Here is a 16772-nt window from a genome sequence, read left to right as displayed (position 1 = left end):
GACGGCCGACGTTTACGTTTGTTGACAATTGTGTATACTAATTCTCACGGATCTGGAAGAGGCGACCAGTTGACTGACCTCAACCTAACTCTCACGTACATGAATTTCAGGCTCATGAGCCCTATCATTCTCAAAACGCCATAGTTTTTTATAACTACGCACACCATATAAACACTACTGTATTTTCACGGACAATTAAGATGGCATAATCACCAAAGAACGAGCATATGGGGTGATTTCAGTTCACGCTATTCTCGTTACTGTACTTCCTTGGGATCACTTCCTTATCGGGCAATCTCTCGTGAGGAATTTGGCGTCTTGGGGCTTTAGCCTTCACGTTGTGTTAATGCTGTAACTAAGCTTTTCCGATGATTTGGTGTGCAAATGGAGTTAATATACCAGCTATTACTATTCTAATTCGTTTCTCTAATTTTTCGATCACAAACTTTCAGTTGTAATGCATTAAAGAACATTTCTTGTAATCCTGCATTCTGTGCAAGCATTTATCTGGGATGAGGACGATATATATCAATGCTTGGAATTACTGGCATCATATGGATCAATATGCTCGTACTGGTGTGGATGTGGATGTGATAGGAAGCGTTATGAGGAACACACTGAGGTGGTTTGGCCATGTGGAGAGGATGGAGGGTGAAAGACTGACGAAGAGAGTGTATATGAGTGAGGTGGAGGGGGGAAGAGGGAGGGGGAGGCCGAGGATGAGATGGAGGGATGGGGTGGAGAGGTATATGAGAGAGGGGGGTGTGAGTTGGGAGCAGGGGAGTGAAATGGCGGGGGACAGGGCGACTTGGAGGCGATTTGTTTGTGGCCACCCCAAACGGGATTGAGGCGTCTGGCAATAGATAGATAGATAGATATGGATCAATTTCTGTCTCATCCTAGCCATCATTATCCAATCAGGAGCACAAGAGATGGGGGTTTGGCTATCGAGTCCACACATCAGGTCAAGACAGTTACGATGTCTTTATACTCAAGGAATTAAGGAGTAATGCAAGGTCAAGGCAAATGGTATGGAAAGAAGAGTGAAGCTTGTGATGAGCAGTGAAGGGTGTACTGTACTTCAAATCTGATGTACTGAACTGCTTCCACTGAACATTATTTTTTGCACATACACCTGCCCGGTAGTCATTCAATCATTTATCATGTCAAAAAGGGGTTCCAAACTCTTGTTATGTGCTTCTGCATAAATGCTTGTACTTTTTCCACCCAGTTCAACCCTGTCAATTTTCCTAGATTCATCGTCATACCTCAATGTGTCAGTCACATTACAATTTTTCAGTCTATCTTGGAGCCTCATCATCATATATTCTTACTCAAATATTTCTGGACCTAGGATGTCTATGAAAATGGTGCCTGTGTTTTCCTATCCTTTTCTTCACTAGTGGTCAATGACATGGGCTGTAAATTCATTCACTAATTATTCAGGTCCTCAGAATTCTCAGCTCTACTCCAGAGGCACGTGTTCACAGTGCGAGTTCCATTTGGCTGTCATTCTGAAAAAATCCATGGGATTCTGCACAAAATTTTACTTCACACACACACACACACACACACACACACACACACACACACGCACAGGGTACTGAAAAATAGATGTCATTCAGAGTATTTACATTAGGTATTATCTAAACACAAGTGAATTAAAAATAAGTTTTCAAAATATATGGCAAGTATAAGGTACATATTTAATCTTTGAATCCAGTGATGTTAATTGTAGGTGTTATTGCTACTTACGAAATTATTTTATTCTGTTTAGGAAAGATCTCTTTCATATGGAAGGAGTCGGACATTGCCTTCATTAAACCCTTCCATCCGAGTCTTTCCTAAGTTAAATAAAATCTGGAGGTGGCAAGGAATAAACAAAAACAATGAAGTACATCACCGTAGTTTAGAATTTAATCAGGTAGCCTCGTCTGATTTTTTATGTTCCAATAACAGTTCTTCATCTCCATCAACACCTTCATCTGACATGAGACCCAGCTGTTTACAAGTCCACATGAAATGCTCGGGCGGAGACGCCGTTATGGTAAGGTCTGATTTGTCTTTGTTGAACATACTGAGATGAACACTTCTAAGATGAAGGTGACAAGGGATCAGCTCAACTTTTCCTGGTGGAAGCTCCAGTTTCGAGTATAAGACTTCTGGGATAACCTGCAAGTACACAATTAACCCCTTCACTCACATGGTTTTAGTCAACTTGAGACAAACCTCTACTAATGATGGGGTAAAGTATGGTTTTACCTAACTTATGCAGTTCACAAAGTCTTGCCTATGCTTAATAAAACTGACTGTAAATAGCAAGAATATAATTCAAAACATTATCAGACTGAAGGGGTTAAGCATGGTAACCCTTTCACAATAATGAAGTACTTTTTATTCCATTCTTGATCTCTCGATTATTTCACATACCGGAGAAAAAAAAAAAAAAAAAAAAAAAAAGAGCTACTTATCATCTGGTAGAGCTAATAAACTGCTACTACACACATGTGCACACACACACACACACACACACACACACACACACACACACACACACACACACTTAGGTCGAGGTAAACTACCTGATATTTGGAAGAAAGCAAACATTTTTTCCCCTATTCAAGAAAGGGAATAGACAGAATCCACTCAACTACTGACCAGTATCACTGACCAATGCTGTAAGTAAGATACTAGAAAAGCTGATAAGAAAAGCTGGGTAAATCATCTAGAAAAACACAGTACAATAAGAGAAAGACAGTTTGGTTTTTAAAAGGGAAAATCATGCGTTACTGATCTATTAAGCTACTATGACAGAGTTGCAGAAACATTACAGAAAAGAGAAGGATGGGTGGACAGTATCTATCTAGATTTCAAGAAAGCATTTAACAGAGTACCGCACTAAAGACTTTTATGGAACTGTACAATCAAAGAGGAATCCGAGGCAACCTGTACTGTTGGATGTAAGATTTTCTCAGCAAAAGGGAAATGAGAACAGTATTACTCATCACAGGGAAGCAACTAGCAGAGTTCCACAGGGCTCAATGCTGGAACCAATTATGTTTTTAGTATATATAAATGACATAGACAATAACACCCGAAATGGAAGCTATCTAAATATGACAGTAACACTGGAAATCGAAGCTATCTAAATATGTTTGTTGGTGAAGCAAAATATACAAAGGAGAATTACTAACACAGACTCTTGCAGAGAGCTGCAAGAAGAATTAAATAAACTTCATGAATGGAGCAATAAATGGCAAATGGAATTCAATGTGGACAAGTGTCATGTAATTAAGTTTGGTAAAAGTGGAAAGAGATTAGATTGGGATTATAAGTTAGGAAGTTCAACCCAACACATCAGAAAGAGAGAAGGACCTAGGAGTGATTATCAATAACAGACTATCTCTGGCTGACCACATCAGTGAGAAGGTATGGAACATGTATATCCTGCTTGCTAATATGAGGACAGAATTCACATTTATAAATGAAGACATGCTGAGAATGATAATAACATCATTCATCAGACCAACCTAGGAGTATGCATCAGTAGTTTGGAATCCTCATCTCAAAAAAACACATAAATAGGATGGAAAAAGTACAAAGGGCCAGTACAAGATGGGTACCAAGCTTAAGGAATCTAAGCAATGAAAAAAGAACAGAAAAACTGAATCTACCAACACTACAGGAGAGAAGGAAAAGAGGAGACATGATTATGTTATATGTCTCAGGGAAAGAAAAAACACACCTAAATGAGTATATAACCTATGGGGAAGCATCAGCAAGGGGACACTGCAAAAAACTACATAAAATGGGAGGAGATAAAGACATAAGGAAATTCAGTTTCCCAAACAGGGCAATTGATCAGTGGAACGCAGTACCAAAAGAAATAGTGTGTGCCAAAACAATTCATAAATTTAAGGATATGTATGATAAAAATGGTTTAATACATGGGACATTACGAGCAAGACTCATTCCTGTCAAGATACAATTAGGTAAGAACATGCGGTCACCACTTCACCTCTATCCACAACTCCTCACATCTTTAAAAAACCACCCATCCCTCTTCCCTGCAACTTCACACAATCATTTTCACCATTTCACCTCTCCCAACCATTCACCCACACCATTCAAATGCCCTGCTCCACTCTGCAATACTCCTCCACCTCATCCTCACCATTACATCTACAATGTCTATCACTTACCATACCACTCATAACACACAACTTCACACACTCACTTGTTTCACTCCACCTAACTCTACCATTTCCCATTACACTACAAACGCCTTCCCTATTCCATTTCAAAATGTCTTCCTTTGATCCAACCTCCTACCTTCCATGCAACAAACAAACACACCCACACACAACCTCCACCATTACACCACTCTACCAATCCCAAACACCTTCCTCCACTAGTTATAATGGTACTGACCTGTGGCTGGTATGATGTGATGTTGTGTGGGCTGACCTGGATCCTCTTGCCAGTGATGGTGCTCACTCGACTGGATAAGAGACTGTCTCCAAGTGCCGGACTGTAGATATGAGTCAACCACAGGCGAAGGAAGTGATTTCTCTGCATTTGTGTTTTTACCTGACGAAGACGATTCTCAGTGTAGTATAGTCCAATGCTGTACTTATAATCATGCTCAAATCTTCAAATGTGAAAGAGATGGCAAGCCCAAATTTATGACAGTATTTGAAGCCAAATGGTTTCCTGGTGTTACTTTGCTGAGTGGTAACCATATAACCAAATTTTGGCACCAGGTGGACAATTATGGCATCTAGTGGACAATTAAGGTGGTCTAATCGGATTGTGCCAATGTAGGTTAATATCCAAGGGATGGTTGGGGTTTATTGCTCACGTAATGCCACTCAGGTATGAGTGAGGCTGGTCACTCTCACTTTAAAAATCGGGACCAACTTGCCTAGCCCTGGACTCCTACGCTCCTCATAGGGTAACACAGGATTAGATGATGAATGAATGAATGAATTTGAAATACATGAATTTGAAAGGGTACAGCAGGGAAGAAAGGTTGCTGGTTCCTTGAAAGCAGTGATAAGAAACAGGGAAGTGAGCATGGAAGTAAAAAAGTTACTACATGACAGTATTGTGATACCAACTCTAACGTACGGAAGTGAAGCTTGGACGTTGTTGGAAGGACACAAGTCAAGAGTGAGAGCAGTGGAAATGAGTTATTTAAGAGGAGCTTGTGGAGTCACGTGGAGAGACAGGCTGACGAATGAGGATATAAAGGAGCGTTGTGGTGCTGATGTGGATGTGATAGGAAGCGTTGTGAGGAACACACTGAGGTGGTTTGGCCATGTGGAGAGGATGGAGGGTGAAAGACTGACGAAGAGAGTGTATGTGAGTGAGGTGGAGGGTGGAAGAGGGAGGGGGAGACCGAGGATGAGATGGAGGGATGGGGTGGAGAGGTATATGAGAGAGGGGGGTGTGAGTTGGGAGCAGGGTAGTGAAATGGCGGGGGACAGGGCGACTTGGAGGCGATTTGTTTGTGGCCACCCCAAACGGGATTGAGGCGTCTGGCAATAGATAGATAGAACAAAGACAGAGTTTCTAGCCTCTCAGTACTGCTGCTGAGTGCATTCTGTAATGTCAGATGCAGGCTGTCAACATCTAATAATCTTCAGCACTCTATCAATGACTCATAGAAACTGTGGGCTTTTCCATACACATGCAATATTGATATTAGGAATATGGCCCTTGGGTTCTTTTATTTGCTCTTCATAATAAAAATCTGAAAAATGACAAGTTATATTTCAGTTACAGATGTTATGTAATTTACTCTTAACCTCTTCACTACAAGAAATCTCTCCAAGCTGAATAAATTAATTCGGTAGTAAAAAGAAAAAAATTTACTAATCATCACATTCAAGGAATTAATAATTATTTCTATCTCCATCACAACAAGAGGTCTCCCCTAAGCTGAACGAAGTTACCTGCAAGAATAAAGAAGATATTATCATACTTAAGACAATAAGAATTCTTTGAACACTGACCTGTACTAAGGCAGCCTCAGTGTCCTTGTTATACATCAGTGACAGGTGCTCTACGGCAGAAAGTTTTACCTCCTGCCTCTTTAAGCTCCCTATTGTATAATCCTTCACCACAACTGGCTGAAAGTAAAGAAATTACTAAGAATAAATATTATGAGGGCTTACACAGGTAAGGTAGAGTTGAGAACTTTGAAAGCTTGAATGATGGACAAATGATCCCAAAAGGTGCACTTGATAGCTCTCCTACCTTTGTGCTTTAAGGTTTCGATTTATTTGGAAAAATACGGTGACGATGATACATTTCAATATTTAAGTTTCTGAGTCCTACATGACAATAAACTGGGACAGGATGATTTCACTGTCTGTAAGATTTACCATCAATGAATCCTCTCCAGATTCGACTATATTCCCTCGCTGTACACCACTCTGTTCTGCTGCACATAGCCTACTCAATGATTACCAACAGACACTAACTTTATCCCACAACCTTGCCACTATAAAATCTAAGTAAACATGGTAATATAACAGTAACATCAATAAAAGTTAATGTAAAGCAGAGAAGACTGACTGAATCATCAAATATGTCCTGGCAAAGCTCTGACAATTAGTAGCTACATCAATTAAAATACAGTATGGATGTAAAAAGACAAATAGTAAATATTTCTTCTGTATCAGAAATATATGCCTAACACTGAGAATCTCAAGTCTTGGAGGAAAATGTCTTGTTCAGAGAAGATGTAAAGAAACAGCTACAAGTCCATAAACACAGTACAATACAATCCAGCTCTCCTTACCACATTACCAATGTTACGAACATATTCAAGCCTGACCACAGCCTTGGTGGCCCCTGAAGCAGGTCTTGGGAGTCCCACTGTAACTGCCCAGTAGGAAAATGACGTCTGTTTCAGTGCTCTTGCTCGTTGCCAGCATTTCTGTACCTTCTCAGTCACTTGTGGAGAGACACTAAGGAGCAACACACCACTGCTCCACCTGCAGGGGATAAGCATGGTCAGACTGACTAAATGAAAAGAGGTGGCTAGAACTACGACCTTAATCTGAAACAAAGGACTGAACAGGGAAGCTGCAAAATGTCACAGTACTGAAGAGGCTAACTGCTATGAAGACTGTTTCTATACCCTGCTGTACAAGCAACCATCCTTAGCTGAAAATAACTCTCTGGTGATTATACCAAACATCATCATACTAAAGGGCCTGATTAAACTTGGCGCAAGATCTGTGTCTTGTGTACAGTCAGAAACAAAAGCTGATATACCGGTACTGTTCCAATGCCTCCATTTTACATCTTGGGCATGTCTGTCACTTTCATTCCTGACATACCCAGTATCACATCAGAGAGAATCATCTATGAGTAAAGTGACATACAAAGCCTCTCTAAGCATAGGAATGTTAGCCTGCAGTAGAAAGTTAGCGGTTCAAGAGGTAAAATACAATGGTTCCTCATAAATTATGTACTGCCTTTTGACATGCTTTTATGTGCAGGTTACAGAGATCACAGAACAGCTGAACATTTGAGTTCCTCTGTTACCTGTTAAGCTTAATTGCCAGTTTCCCCTAGTTTATAATACCAACTGTATGGAAAAAGTTTTAAACCTCTCATGCATGAGGGCTTGGTAAAAAAACTCAACCATTCACACTTTTAGACGCATGTTGCGTCCAAGCGAAATCCAACCACTCACACTTTTTCAATGCAGGTTGCATCCAACCATACAGGTTGTGGTATTTTTTAGCCATGATTTTCGGTTACATCATTCAACTTTCTCCCCTGCCCTTATTTATAATTGTAGTGTTATGAAATTGCTACTTGTTATAAACGAATAAATGATCTTCCTAATGAACAAAAAAAAGGTAAAGAGAAAATAAATTATCATATTTTATCATTTACTCATTTATTCAACACTGATGACTCAGTTATATAAACATATCCTCAATGCTTGTTAAGAGAAAGTTGTAGAGCATTCAACAAGCACTGACAGAATGTTTATATATATGCTGTACAGTCTATCTAAAAAATCGGAATTAAATAAATGAGTGAACAAAAAAAAAAAATATGGTAATTTAATTTTTCTTCTTTCATTAGGAAGATCATTTATTCATTTATAACATGTAGTGATTTCACGATAATACAGTTACAAATAAAGGCACGGGAATGAAATTATTGGAAACATTTTACGATGCTGAGCCAGCTGCTACTAGAGTGGCTGGGTGGGGCCAAAGACTGTAAGATACTTCTGTTCTGCAGGCCTTAAAAATCATTCTAACAGAACTACAAGTGTCATTTTTAAAAGAAAATCATCACAAATAAATACAAATTTCTCTCAACAAGCATTGACAAAATGTTTATACATCTGTGAGATATCAGCATTGAATAAATGAGTGAATGATAAAATATGGTAATTTATTACCTCTCTCATTTTCTTTTCGTTCATTAGGAAGATCATTTATTCATTTATAACATGTAGCCATTTCATAACAATACAATATAAATAAAGGCAGGGAAGAAAGTTGAACAGAAACTTTGCAATGTTGCACACATCGCTGAGTGAGGGGTGTGTGGTGCATAACGTCTGGGACAGCCTGTGTGGGTCAAGCAGTACTCAGAAGCAGTTTGATGCAGCTTGTGCAGAAAGAGTTCGCAAGGGTTAATATTCTAAAACACCCCTAAAGTTGAACAGGGCATAGTTGTCCTAGGCAAGTTATGTCCCTGACTCTATCTCACTGATGACTGATGATATGCAGTAGTGGCATCCCATACAGTAAGTCTTCATTTCTTTTTTGTTCTCTTTTGCTTAATACTACAAAGGCCACAGTAAAGCTCAGAAATATTGCTAATCAAAGTTCCACTGCCAATTTGCTATCTATAAGCTGGGAACTTTTGTCCCCAATGGTACCTCTCTGACGATTTGATGACATGTAGTTGTGGCTCCCCATACATGCGGCACAGCTCGGGGATGACATCAGACACTGAGGGGAGGTTGTCTGGTAGTACACCACCAGCTACACCACTCAAGCCAGGAGCCACTGCCACATTGGTCCCAACTTGGGCCACTCCATATGGCTTACACAATGCAATGAGTCCATCTGTGAGGGAGATTGAAAAGAAAAGTTCCATACTGCAGCACTCCTTGCATTCATTAGTCATTCCTATATTGTTCCTTTTAATTAAGAGCATAGAGTCACAGGTCTTGGTTATTCAGCCCACACATTTAAGGCAAGAGTGACCAGTCAATCAGCTCTGAGTGGCATTATAAGAACAAATAACCCCAACCATCTAGAGCTTAGACCCACAATGGCCACATCCAGTTAACAGCTTAAACACATTTGACAACCAGGTGTCAGTTACATTGTTACAAGTACCTGCATCTGGTTAATAAGCCTATATACATGAATAACAACTAATTTTACACTGAAAAACTTGTTACCTCCTTTACTTTTAAACACAGAACAAAAAGTGCTGATATTTCTACTGCTATGACACTCTACTACTCACTACTAATGTACCATGAATGATTGGAATCAGATAAAAAATACTGTACATTAGAAACTAATGACTTCAGCACATTATAAACAACCAATGCTATAAGTCAAAATATAAAACCAATAAACCTCATAATACTGTACTAAATCTTGATCACTCACAGTAAATATGAAATACTTGTACAGTACTACATGACTGAGATCAACTTTTAAAAAGTAGCTACTTATTCTGACAGAACTGAAAGAGAATTATTTGCCACATGAAGTGGTAAGGTATAAAATTATTTACATTTTAGCATTACAAGTCTGAAAATAGGTTGGTCACAAAAGGTTTTGACTGGTACAAACACTCACCATTATTGTAAATTTCACTACTCCTGAGTTCTTCTGCAAGAGCTATCCTTGTCCTCCAGGGATACAGATTCTTGTACACATGTCCAGTGTTTGATTTATGATCTCTCTGAAACATGGAGATGTACTGAATGGAGATCCACAAGTAAAATTATATTAATTGTGGTACATAATTTCTTGCTCCTAGGGGTTCTCTATCTATCTATTGCCAGATGCCTTAATCCCATTAGGGGTGGCCATAAACAAAGTGCCTCCATGTCGTCCTGTCCCCTGCCATTTCAATGCCCTGCTCCCTACTCTCACCCCCCCCTCTATCATACTCCCCTCCACTCCATCCCCCTATCTCATCCTTGGCCTCTCCCTCCCTCTCCACCCCTTCACCTCACTCACATACATTCTCCTCATCAGTCTCTCACTCTCCATCTTCCCCATATGGCCAAACCACCTCAATGTATTTCTCCTAACGTTTTCTATCACATCCGCATCCACACAATGCACATTCACTTCATTTGTCAGTCTGTCTCACCATTTGACTCCACATGCTCCTCTCAAATAACTCATTTCCATTGCTCTCATTCTTGACTTGTGTCCCTCCGACAAGGCTCAAGCTTCACTTCCATAGCTACATTAGAGTTGGTATCAAAATACTGTGCTGTCATGCAATGATTCTTTTACTTTTTTAGAGGTTAAGTAGTAATAATTTTCAGCTTTAAGTATGCTTACCAGAACATATCCAAATTCCACACCCTTTTGAACAAAACTGTACCAGGTCGACTTACTTGTAACAATCTGTTTCTTAATGCAGCTTCCTCCTGCCTGCATGATTTCAACTTCCTTGATTGTTGTTTCTTCTTGTTCTTGCCATATGTCTGTGGCTGAGCTGTCTTCCTGATCTGTCCTGGAGCTGTGGTGAAGGGACGACCAAGAAGACAACAACATTCCCACACTACACGAGAAATGATCTGAGCTCTGCAGTTCATCATATCTGCAAGGACAATACTCCATTATTACTAGTAATCTGAACATTACACACAGACTGGTTAGAGGTAAGGTTCATGATGATATTGTTACTGTTTATGTATTTAATGGTTTGGCAGATAGATGATGAATGAAATCTTAGTACACAAAAAATAAAATAATATAAATCCAACCTTTCAACAATGAGAGCCTAACATTCAGGATTTTACAGAGTCCTGACATGGAGGATCAGTTTCCATACACTCACGCAGACTAAATTCCTTTCCAGTACTTTCTATCAAATTTTCAGTTCTATTATCGTTTCAACTCCTAACAGAATCAGGAGTTTTTGATCCTTTTTTTCAATATTTTAGAAAATTCTATGACACTTTTTTTCTACGACATTTTCATTACAAATTTTTATTTTACTCCTGAAGGTTAGGCTGGGTTAGGCTGGGTTATCTTCAGGAGTAAAATAAAAATAATGTGACAAAAATGTCATAGACAAAAAGTGTCTTAGAACTGTCTAAAATACCGAAAAAATGGATCAAAAACTCTTAATTCTGTTAGGGGTTGAAATGATTTTACCGAATTTTCTTCATTATTGCGATACTTGATGGAGTTTAATACTACCTTCAGGTGACTTTACACTTAGTGACAAGCCGAAAGGTTTCCTGTTTTCTGCACTATATTGTGTGGCAGCCATACAACCAACAAGTGGATCCTTGATGGTCAGGTGGATTAAGACGCTACCATCGGATGTGACCCAAGAGGGACGAGGAACAAACGTCACTCACCTTGTTACTGGAGTACTTCCTCATACTTTTTGGTCTTAGTGCTAAGTAAAGGGCTGCAACAATGCTACTGTGATCATAGGAGCTCTTCCTAAGACCAGGGCGAGCAGGGAGAACTGGTTAATGGTAAGGAAATGATAATCCGTTCTATCACGGCGTGCAGTCATACTATAATCAGCCCGGAGAGCCCCGGAGTCAACGTAAGAGAACGGTTGGTATGATCAACATAAACCTACCGTAAGACAATTAAAATATCCATCTGCATCTGTTACGAATAATGTTGCAAGTGCACAATCGATGATTTACATACTGCAAAATATTGAGAGTATAACAAAAGGACATACTTTTAAATGAATGGTTTTCTATGAAATAAAATGGTTACCATCTTTCCTAGGAGAATCACATAGAAATGGCGTGGAACAAAAAGCTGGCTAACTTCATGCAACACTGTAGGGTGGGAACTCAATGACAAATACAGAATCTAAGCTCAGGCTGATACTATTGCGTGTACACAGTTTTACACAGCTATTATCTTTTCTGGGAAATACGGTGTAAACTGTAATGCAATATTGAGCAAACTATACACAGTATGCACATTACAAGAATTTCTTAGTAACACCCTGTTATTAGGGCAGGCCAGTATGTGGAGAACTGAACTATCTATTTATTTCTCTATCTATTTATAGCCTGACGTATTAATCCCGTAAGGGGTGGCCATTTGTCTTTGAGTTAGTTGTTTTATGGTAACACTCCACCAATCTACTTGTTGACATGTAGTGAACACGTGTGGGTTGGTTATATAGTTAACACCCAGTGTTGTAAATGATTTCCTGGCTTACAGGAAACCACTAGACTTGTCACTCAATGTAAAACCACCTAAAAAGGAAAGAAAAGTAATAAGTGACAGGAAAGATGGCGTAAATAGGAAGAGTGGAGAGTAGTCACAGAAAAAGAATGATAAAGGCGAAGGAAGATGCAAGCAGCACATCAAGTGAGTGGATGGTGGTCGCCACCGGGCACTATCCTCTTATGTACTTTATCTCAACACAGGTGAACTGTGGAACAGATGGAGCAGGCAGCTTACTACTGCATACAATTGTCAGTCCTGGCACACAGATCATAAAGTTGCAAATACTACTGTACATTGTAACATATCACACGAGTCGGTAGTGTAGGAGAGGGGTATGCAGGCTCATGACAGGAGGAAAAAAAAAATACAGTATAGCCTTCTGTATTCAGATTAAGCTTTGGGTGCTCAGGAGCTCATATCAGCAAATGGCAAAATGGCATCATTCCATGTCAAGCACATCTCCATACATAATTCTTCCCTAAATTATGACCTTTTATCAGTTCCTCTCTCCTTTGATTTCATACCTTAAATTCAACACATTTCCTCCCACCTTCAGTCATTCATCTATACATTTTTCACCATTCTTATGATCATACCACTTAAGCACACTACTACCCTTTTGTCAACAAAATTCCTTACTCCCAGCAAAAGTCAATAGTCAATTCTTGGATTATAATGGCCATCAGCAAAATGAATAAGAGGAGTTCTTTGATATAAAGTTGATATATGATTATGAGTAGCAAGTAAACTGGAATGCAGATTAGAATCAAAGGAAGCTTTATGGTTATACCTTATTGCAAATTTTTCTTGGTAATTCAAGAAAAATGGGAAATGTTCCTTCGAGCAAGACAATAGATCATATAGCCCTGCTAGCTGACAGGAGGGCACTACCCCTACTGGCATGGCAGCTACTGGGCTTGGCTCAAACTCACAACCCCCCGGTCCCGAGACTGACGCTCAACCACTGAGCCACCCTGCCCCCTGGCCATTCAAGAGCATCGTGTTTATAACTCATATGTAAACACTGTAATTTCTTTCAGTCACCACCATTTTCAAAGTCTAAGCACCTAATAATTCATGACTCATCTCAGTACTTGAGACCATTAGCTTTTACTCTTGAGCTTTTCTTAGAAACTGAATTTTACCTGGACATCTATTTAGTAATTAAAAGATTTTGTACAGCAGATTCACTCACGTCTTTTTAACTTGGCCCAATTTTTGTCGTTTTGCTGCTTACTTCACTTAGCTTAGGCAACTCAGTGGCAGAAGAAGACAATGCTGTGGCTCTACTTCCTTTTCATAGCCCACCTTCATGACAAGCATCATAATCTAATGTTATCTATTGTTTAAAATTTTTCAAAGTAGGGATGTGGCAGTTTTAGACAATGTAAATTTTATGGTTACTATCTTCTTTACCATTTTTTTACCCACCTAAAGATTGAGAAACACCCAAGAAAATGAGTTAAGCGATAGGAGAATTAACAGATTCCTTGGTGAAATAAGCTAGACATTCAGTTCACTCACCATTGTCTCCAAAATCCTGGCTCAGCCTAACCATTTGCTACATTTGTTTATTTTATCTCTACATATGCTTCAAAGAACCTGTTAGTCAATCAAATATCATTATTGGGGAAAAAAAAAAAAAAAAAAGCCAAACCTCTGTCATATCCACTCCACATATTCTTTACCCAGGCAATAATCCAAAGATGAATAATGAGCTTATAATAATCAGTTTGCTGATGGAATGCGACACCTTCATGAAGTAGCACCAATATAGCCAGACTGGTTATAAGAATTTTACTCAACTCCCTCCTGTTCCCCCAAAAGAGGATCATGGACCGCAAGAAAAGAGCGATGTTAGTCTGCAGACTGACTGTTCTAGAGCATAAGGCCACATCAACAACAACAACAACAACAACAACAATCTGTACTCTTAAAATTTATTTCTTAAAATATCCCAAATACATACTGTATGTTCATAATAGAGTACCATAAATTTTACATTATATACTACAACAATCATTTATGACTTACAACACTACTTTTTGCCTCATTAGTTATCTAACATAAAATCTGATGGAACACATTCTATCCAGAAACTGTCATATATATATATATGAAAATGTGAGTAACAAGAGAAAATGTACTGTGAAGAAAGTCAGCACATCTGAAAGAAAAATTATCCATGCTAAAGTGATGACGTTTTCCTCAACAGTAGTCACTCATTTCCGTGCAAAGACTTATTTGATGGATACCTGGCTTATCATGATCCTTGGCAGTGAGGCAACAGTTATGCTCATTTGGTGGGAAATATTTGTTATGATATGAATAACTAATGCATAATAACAACAAAAACATTACTAATTTTACAAACCAAACTGTTACAATTATACTAAAAATAATGATGGCTTTAAATACTATTTCATAAGCATGATATATTACAGTCCATACAACTTCTTTAGCCACTTGATCCATTTAGGTCATATAAGCACAAAATGATGATATGATGATATTGGAGAACATCTTCTAATCTCAAAATTACTAAACAAACTCAAAAATATAAGGGCTAGAAAAACTTCAATGTACAAACAACTTATACCTACTAGGTGCATCTTCACTACCTCCTGTACAATGCACATACTACTAATATATATTGTACTAACACTTAACAAATTGATATTTTCAAAACTTGATGTGGATGGTAATCTGTAACTGTAGGAAATGGGCCAATATGGAACCTGCTAGTTATGATGCTCTCCACAGCAGTCTGACAGTTAATTTCACAATGCCAAACTTGGTTTGGAAGTCTATGTTCAATCTTGACTCTGGTGTCCAAATGGGTCTTATTTACACTATGAAATGAGACAATAACAAATTTCCTGTGGTAAAAAGTCACTCAAGTTAAAAGTTTTATCTTGGTTCACTGGCAATTAATTCCTTGAGAGATTCTTAGACATTTATGTGACAAAGATTTACATAAACTCTTTCATATGCTATACTTTTCTAAAGTAAAAGTTGCTGAAATTTTCAAGTGATAAATTTCACCTACTAAAGAATTTTGGCTCAACTGGAATGGCATCTATAAACCAGGAACCTCTTGATCTATTAGTAAATTTAATACAAACATACCCACATTCTGATCTGCTCACATGTGCAGTTTCTTCAAATTTCTCTGCTGTAAATGGTGATAATGACTTATATTGACAAAATTATAAGGGTGTGAGGACTCAGTTGAAAAATAAATCTCTTTTTGAAGAATACATTTCAAACAACGTATCACAAAGACCCATTTGAGATGGTGGGTCCTGTGATGCACTGGCACTCACTGGAGTTGCAGAACTACCTGGTATTCTTGGAGGTGGAATCATAAATGGTGGAGGTGGTAGGGGTATTTCAATTGTCCCAGAACTTACAGACTGAGATGAATGACTTGTACTCGTATTAGTGCTGGAGGCTGAATCTACAACATTTTTACTTTGCACTTCAATGGACTTGTTAAATGCAGGCTGCTGATGAGATAACCCATTACCTTTCAAGTCTTGCTTTTGAGTTTGACTAGTTTTTATTGCAACAGACTTATTACTGCTGGGTGGAGGATCTGGAGGCAGTGGTGGTTTTATATCATCTAACAAATTTTGAGGAGTAAGTTTTGCTCCAGAGGCCCGTGAAGGAGGAGGAGGAGGAGGAGGAGGTGAAGAAACAACAGGCTGAGGAAGATCTGCATTTGAGGGTTTGATATCTTCAGCAACATTCTGAGCTGGCTTGGCCGTCTGTTTCTCCACCATCTTTGCTTGGGCAGATTTGACAGCCAGCAACATACTTTGCAGGTCTTCTTCACTCGCATCTGATTTACCAATTCTTAGCAAGTACTGGGCAATGTAAGTAGCCAGCTCAAACGTATCTTTCCCTAATGTTGCCTTAGCAATGCTTTCTATATCAGCAGTAATAAAGCTTTCTTTGGTAACTAATTTCTTAGCTTGGGAAAGAAGCCACCTTCCTCCTTCAATTGCCTTCTCAGTACGAACACGAGCTGGTGCATCCAAATCCCCAGGGGTAATCAGAGAGGATAGCTTTTCACAAACAACTCGAACTAAATCCACATTGCCAGAGTTCATAAACAATTTCAATGGATCTGTCTGATTCTGGTTACATTCTATTGCTTTAACAAGGAGAGAAGAAAGTTCAGGACCAAATGATCCAAGTTGAACTTCATGTTCACAGAGAAGTTTTAAACATCCCACCACAGTATGTGGCGTATCATGACTCTTAGCTTTTGTGGTGCTTGAAGTCCCTGCATTCAAAGATGAACTA

The 16772-nt window shown here is 38.9% G+C and overlaps 2 protein-coding genes across 2 annotated transcripts in view; both read right to left on the bottom strand.

Annotated features, from left to right (window-relative positions):
* Positions 1-1679: 1679 nt before the first annotated feature.
* LOC145406315 (mitochondrial mRNA pseudouridine synthase RPUSD3-like) lies at positions 1680-11751 on the bottom strand. Its single transcript, XM_080277478.1, has 8 exons — positions 11615-11751; positions 10640-10845; positions 9864-9969; positions 8924-9113; positions 6809-7004; positions 6018-6134; positions 4432-4590; positions 1680-2172 (listed from the first exon to the last, which is right to left on the bottom strand). Exons 2-8 carry the CDS (start codon positions 10841-10843, stop codon positions 1921-1923), a joined length of 1224 nt encoding a protein of 407 aa, XP_080133604.1. The 5' UTR covers positions 10844-10845; positions 11615-11751; the 3' UTR covers positions 1680-1920.
* Positions 11752-14422: 2671 nt separating this feature from the next.
* Positions 14423-16772, bottom strand: part of LOC145406381 (uncharacterized) — a 33086-nt gene continuing 30736 nt past the window's right edge. Inside the window, exon 10 of the mRNA XM_080277547.1 lies at positions 14423-16772. This exon is cut by the window's right edge and continues 260 nt beyond it. Coding sequence (XP_080133673.1) covers positions 15689-16772 — 1084 coding nt within the window. The 3' untranslated portion in view covers positions 14423-15688.

Source organism: Coenobita brevimanus, chromosome 70, assembly GCF_032717465.1.
Source record: "Coenobita brevimanus isolate Jiangsu-jjx chromosome 70, ASM3271746v2, whole genome shotgun sequence".
NCBI classification, from domain to species: domain Eukaryota; kingdom Metazoa; phylum Arthropoda; class Malacostraca; order Decapoda; family Coenobitidae; genus Coenobita; species Coenobita brevimanus.
Note: the sequence above shows the minus strand (reverse complement) of the source record. Positions and strands in the feature narration are given on the sequence as shown.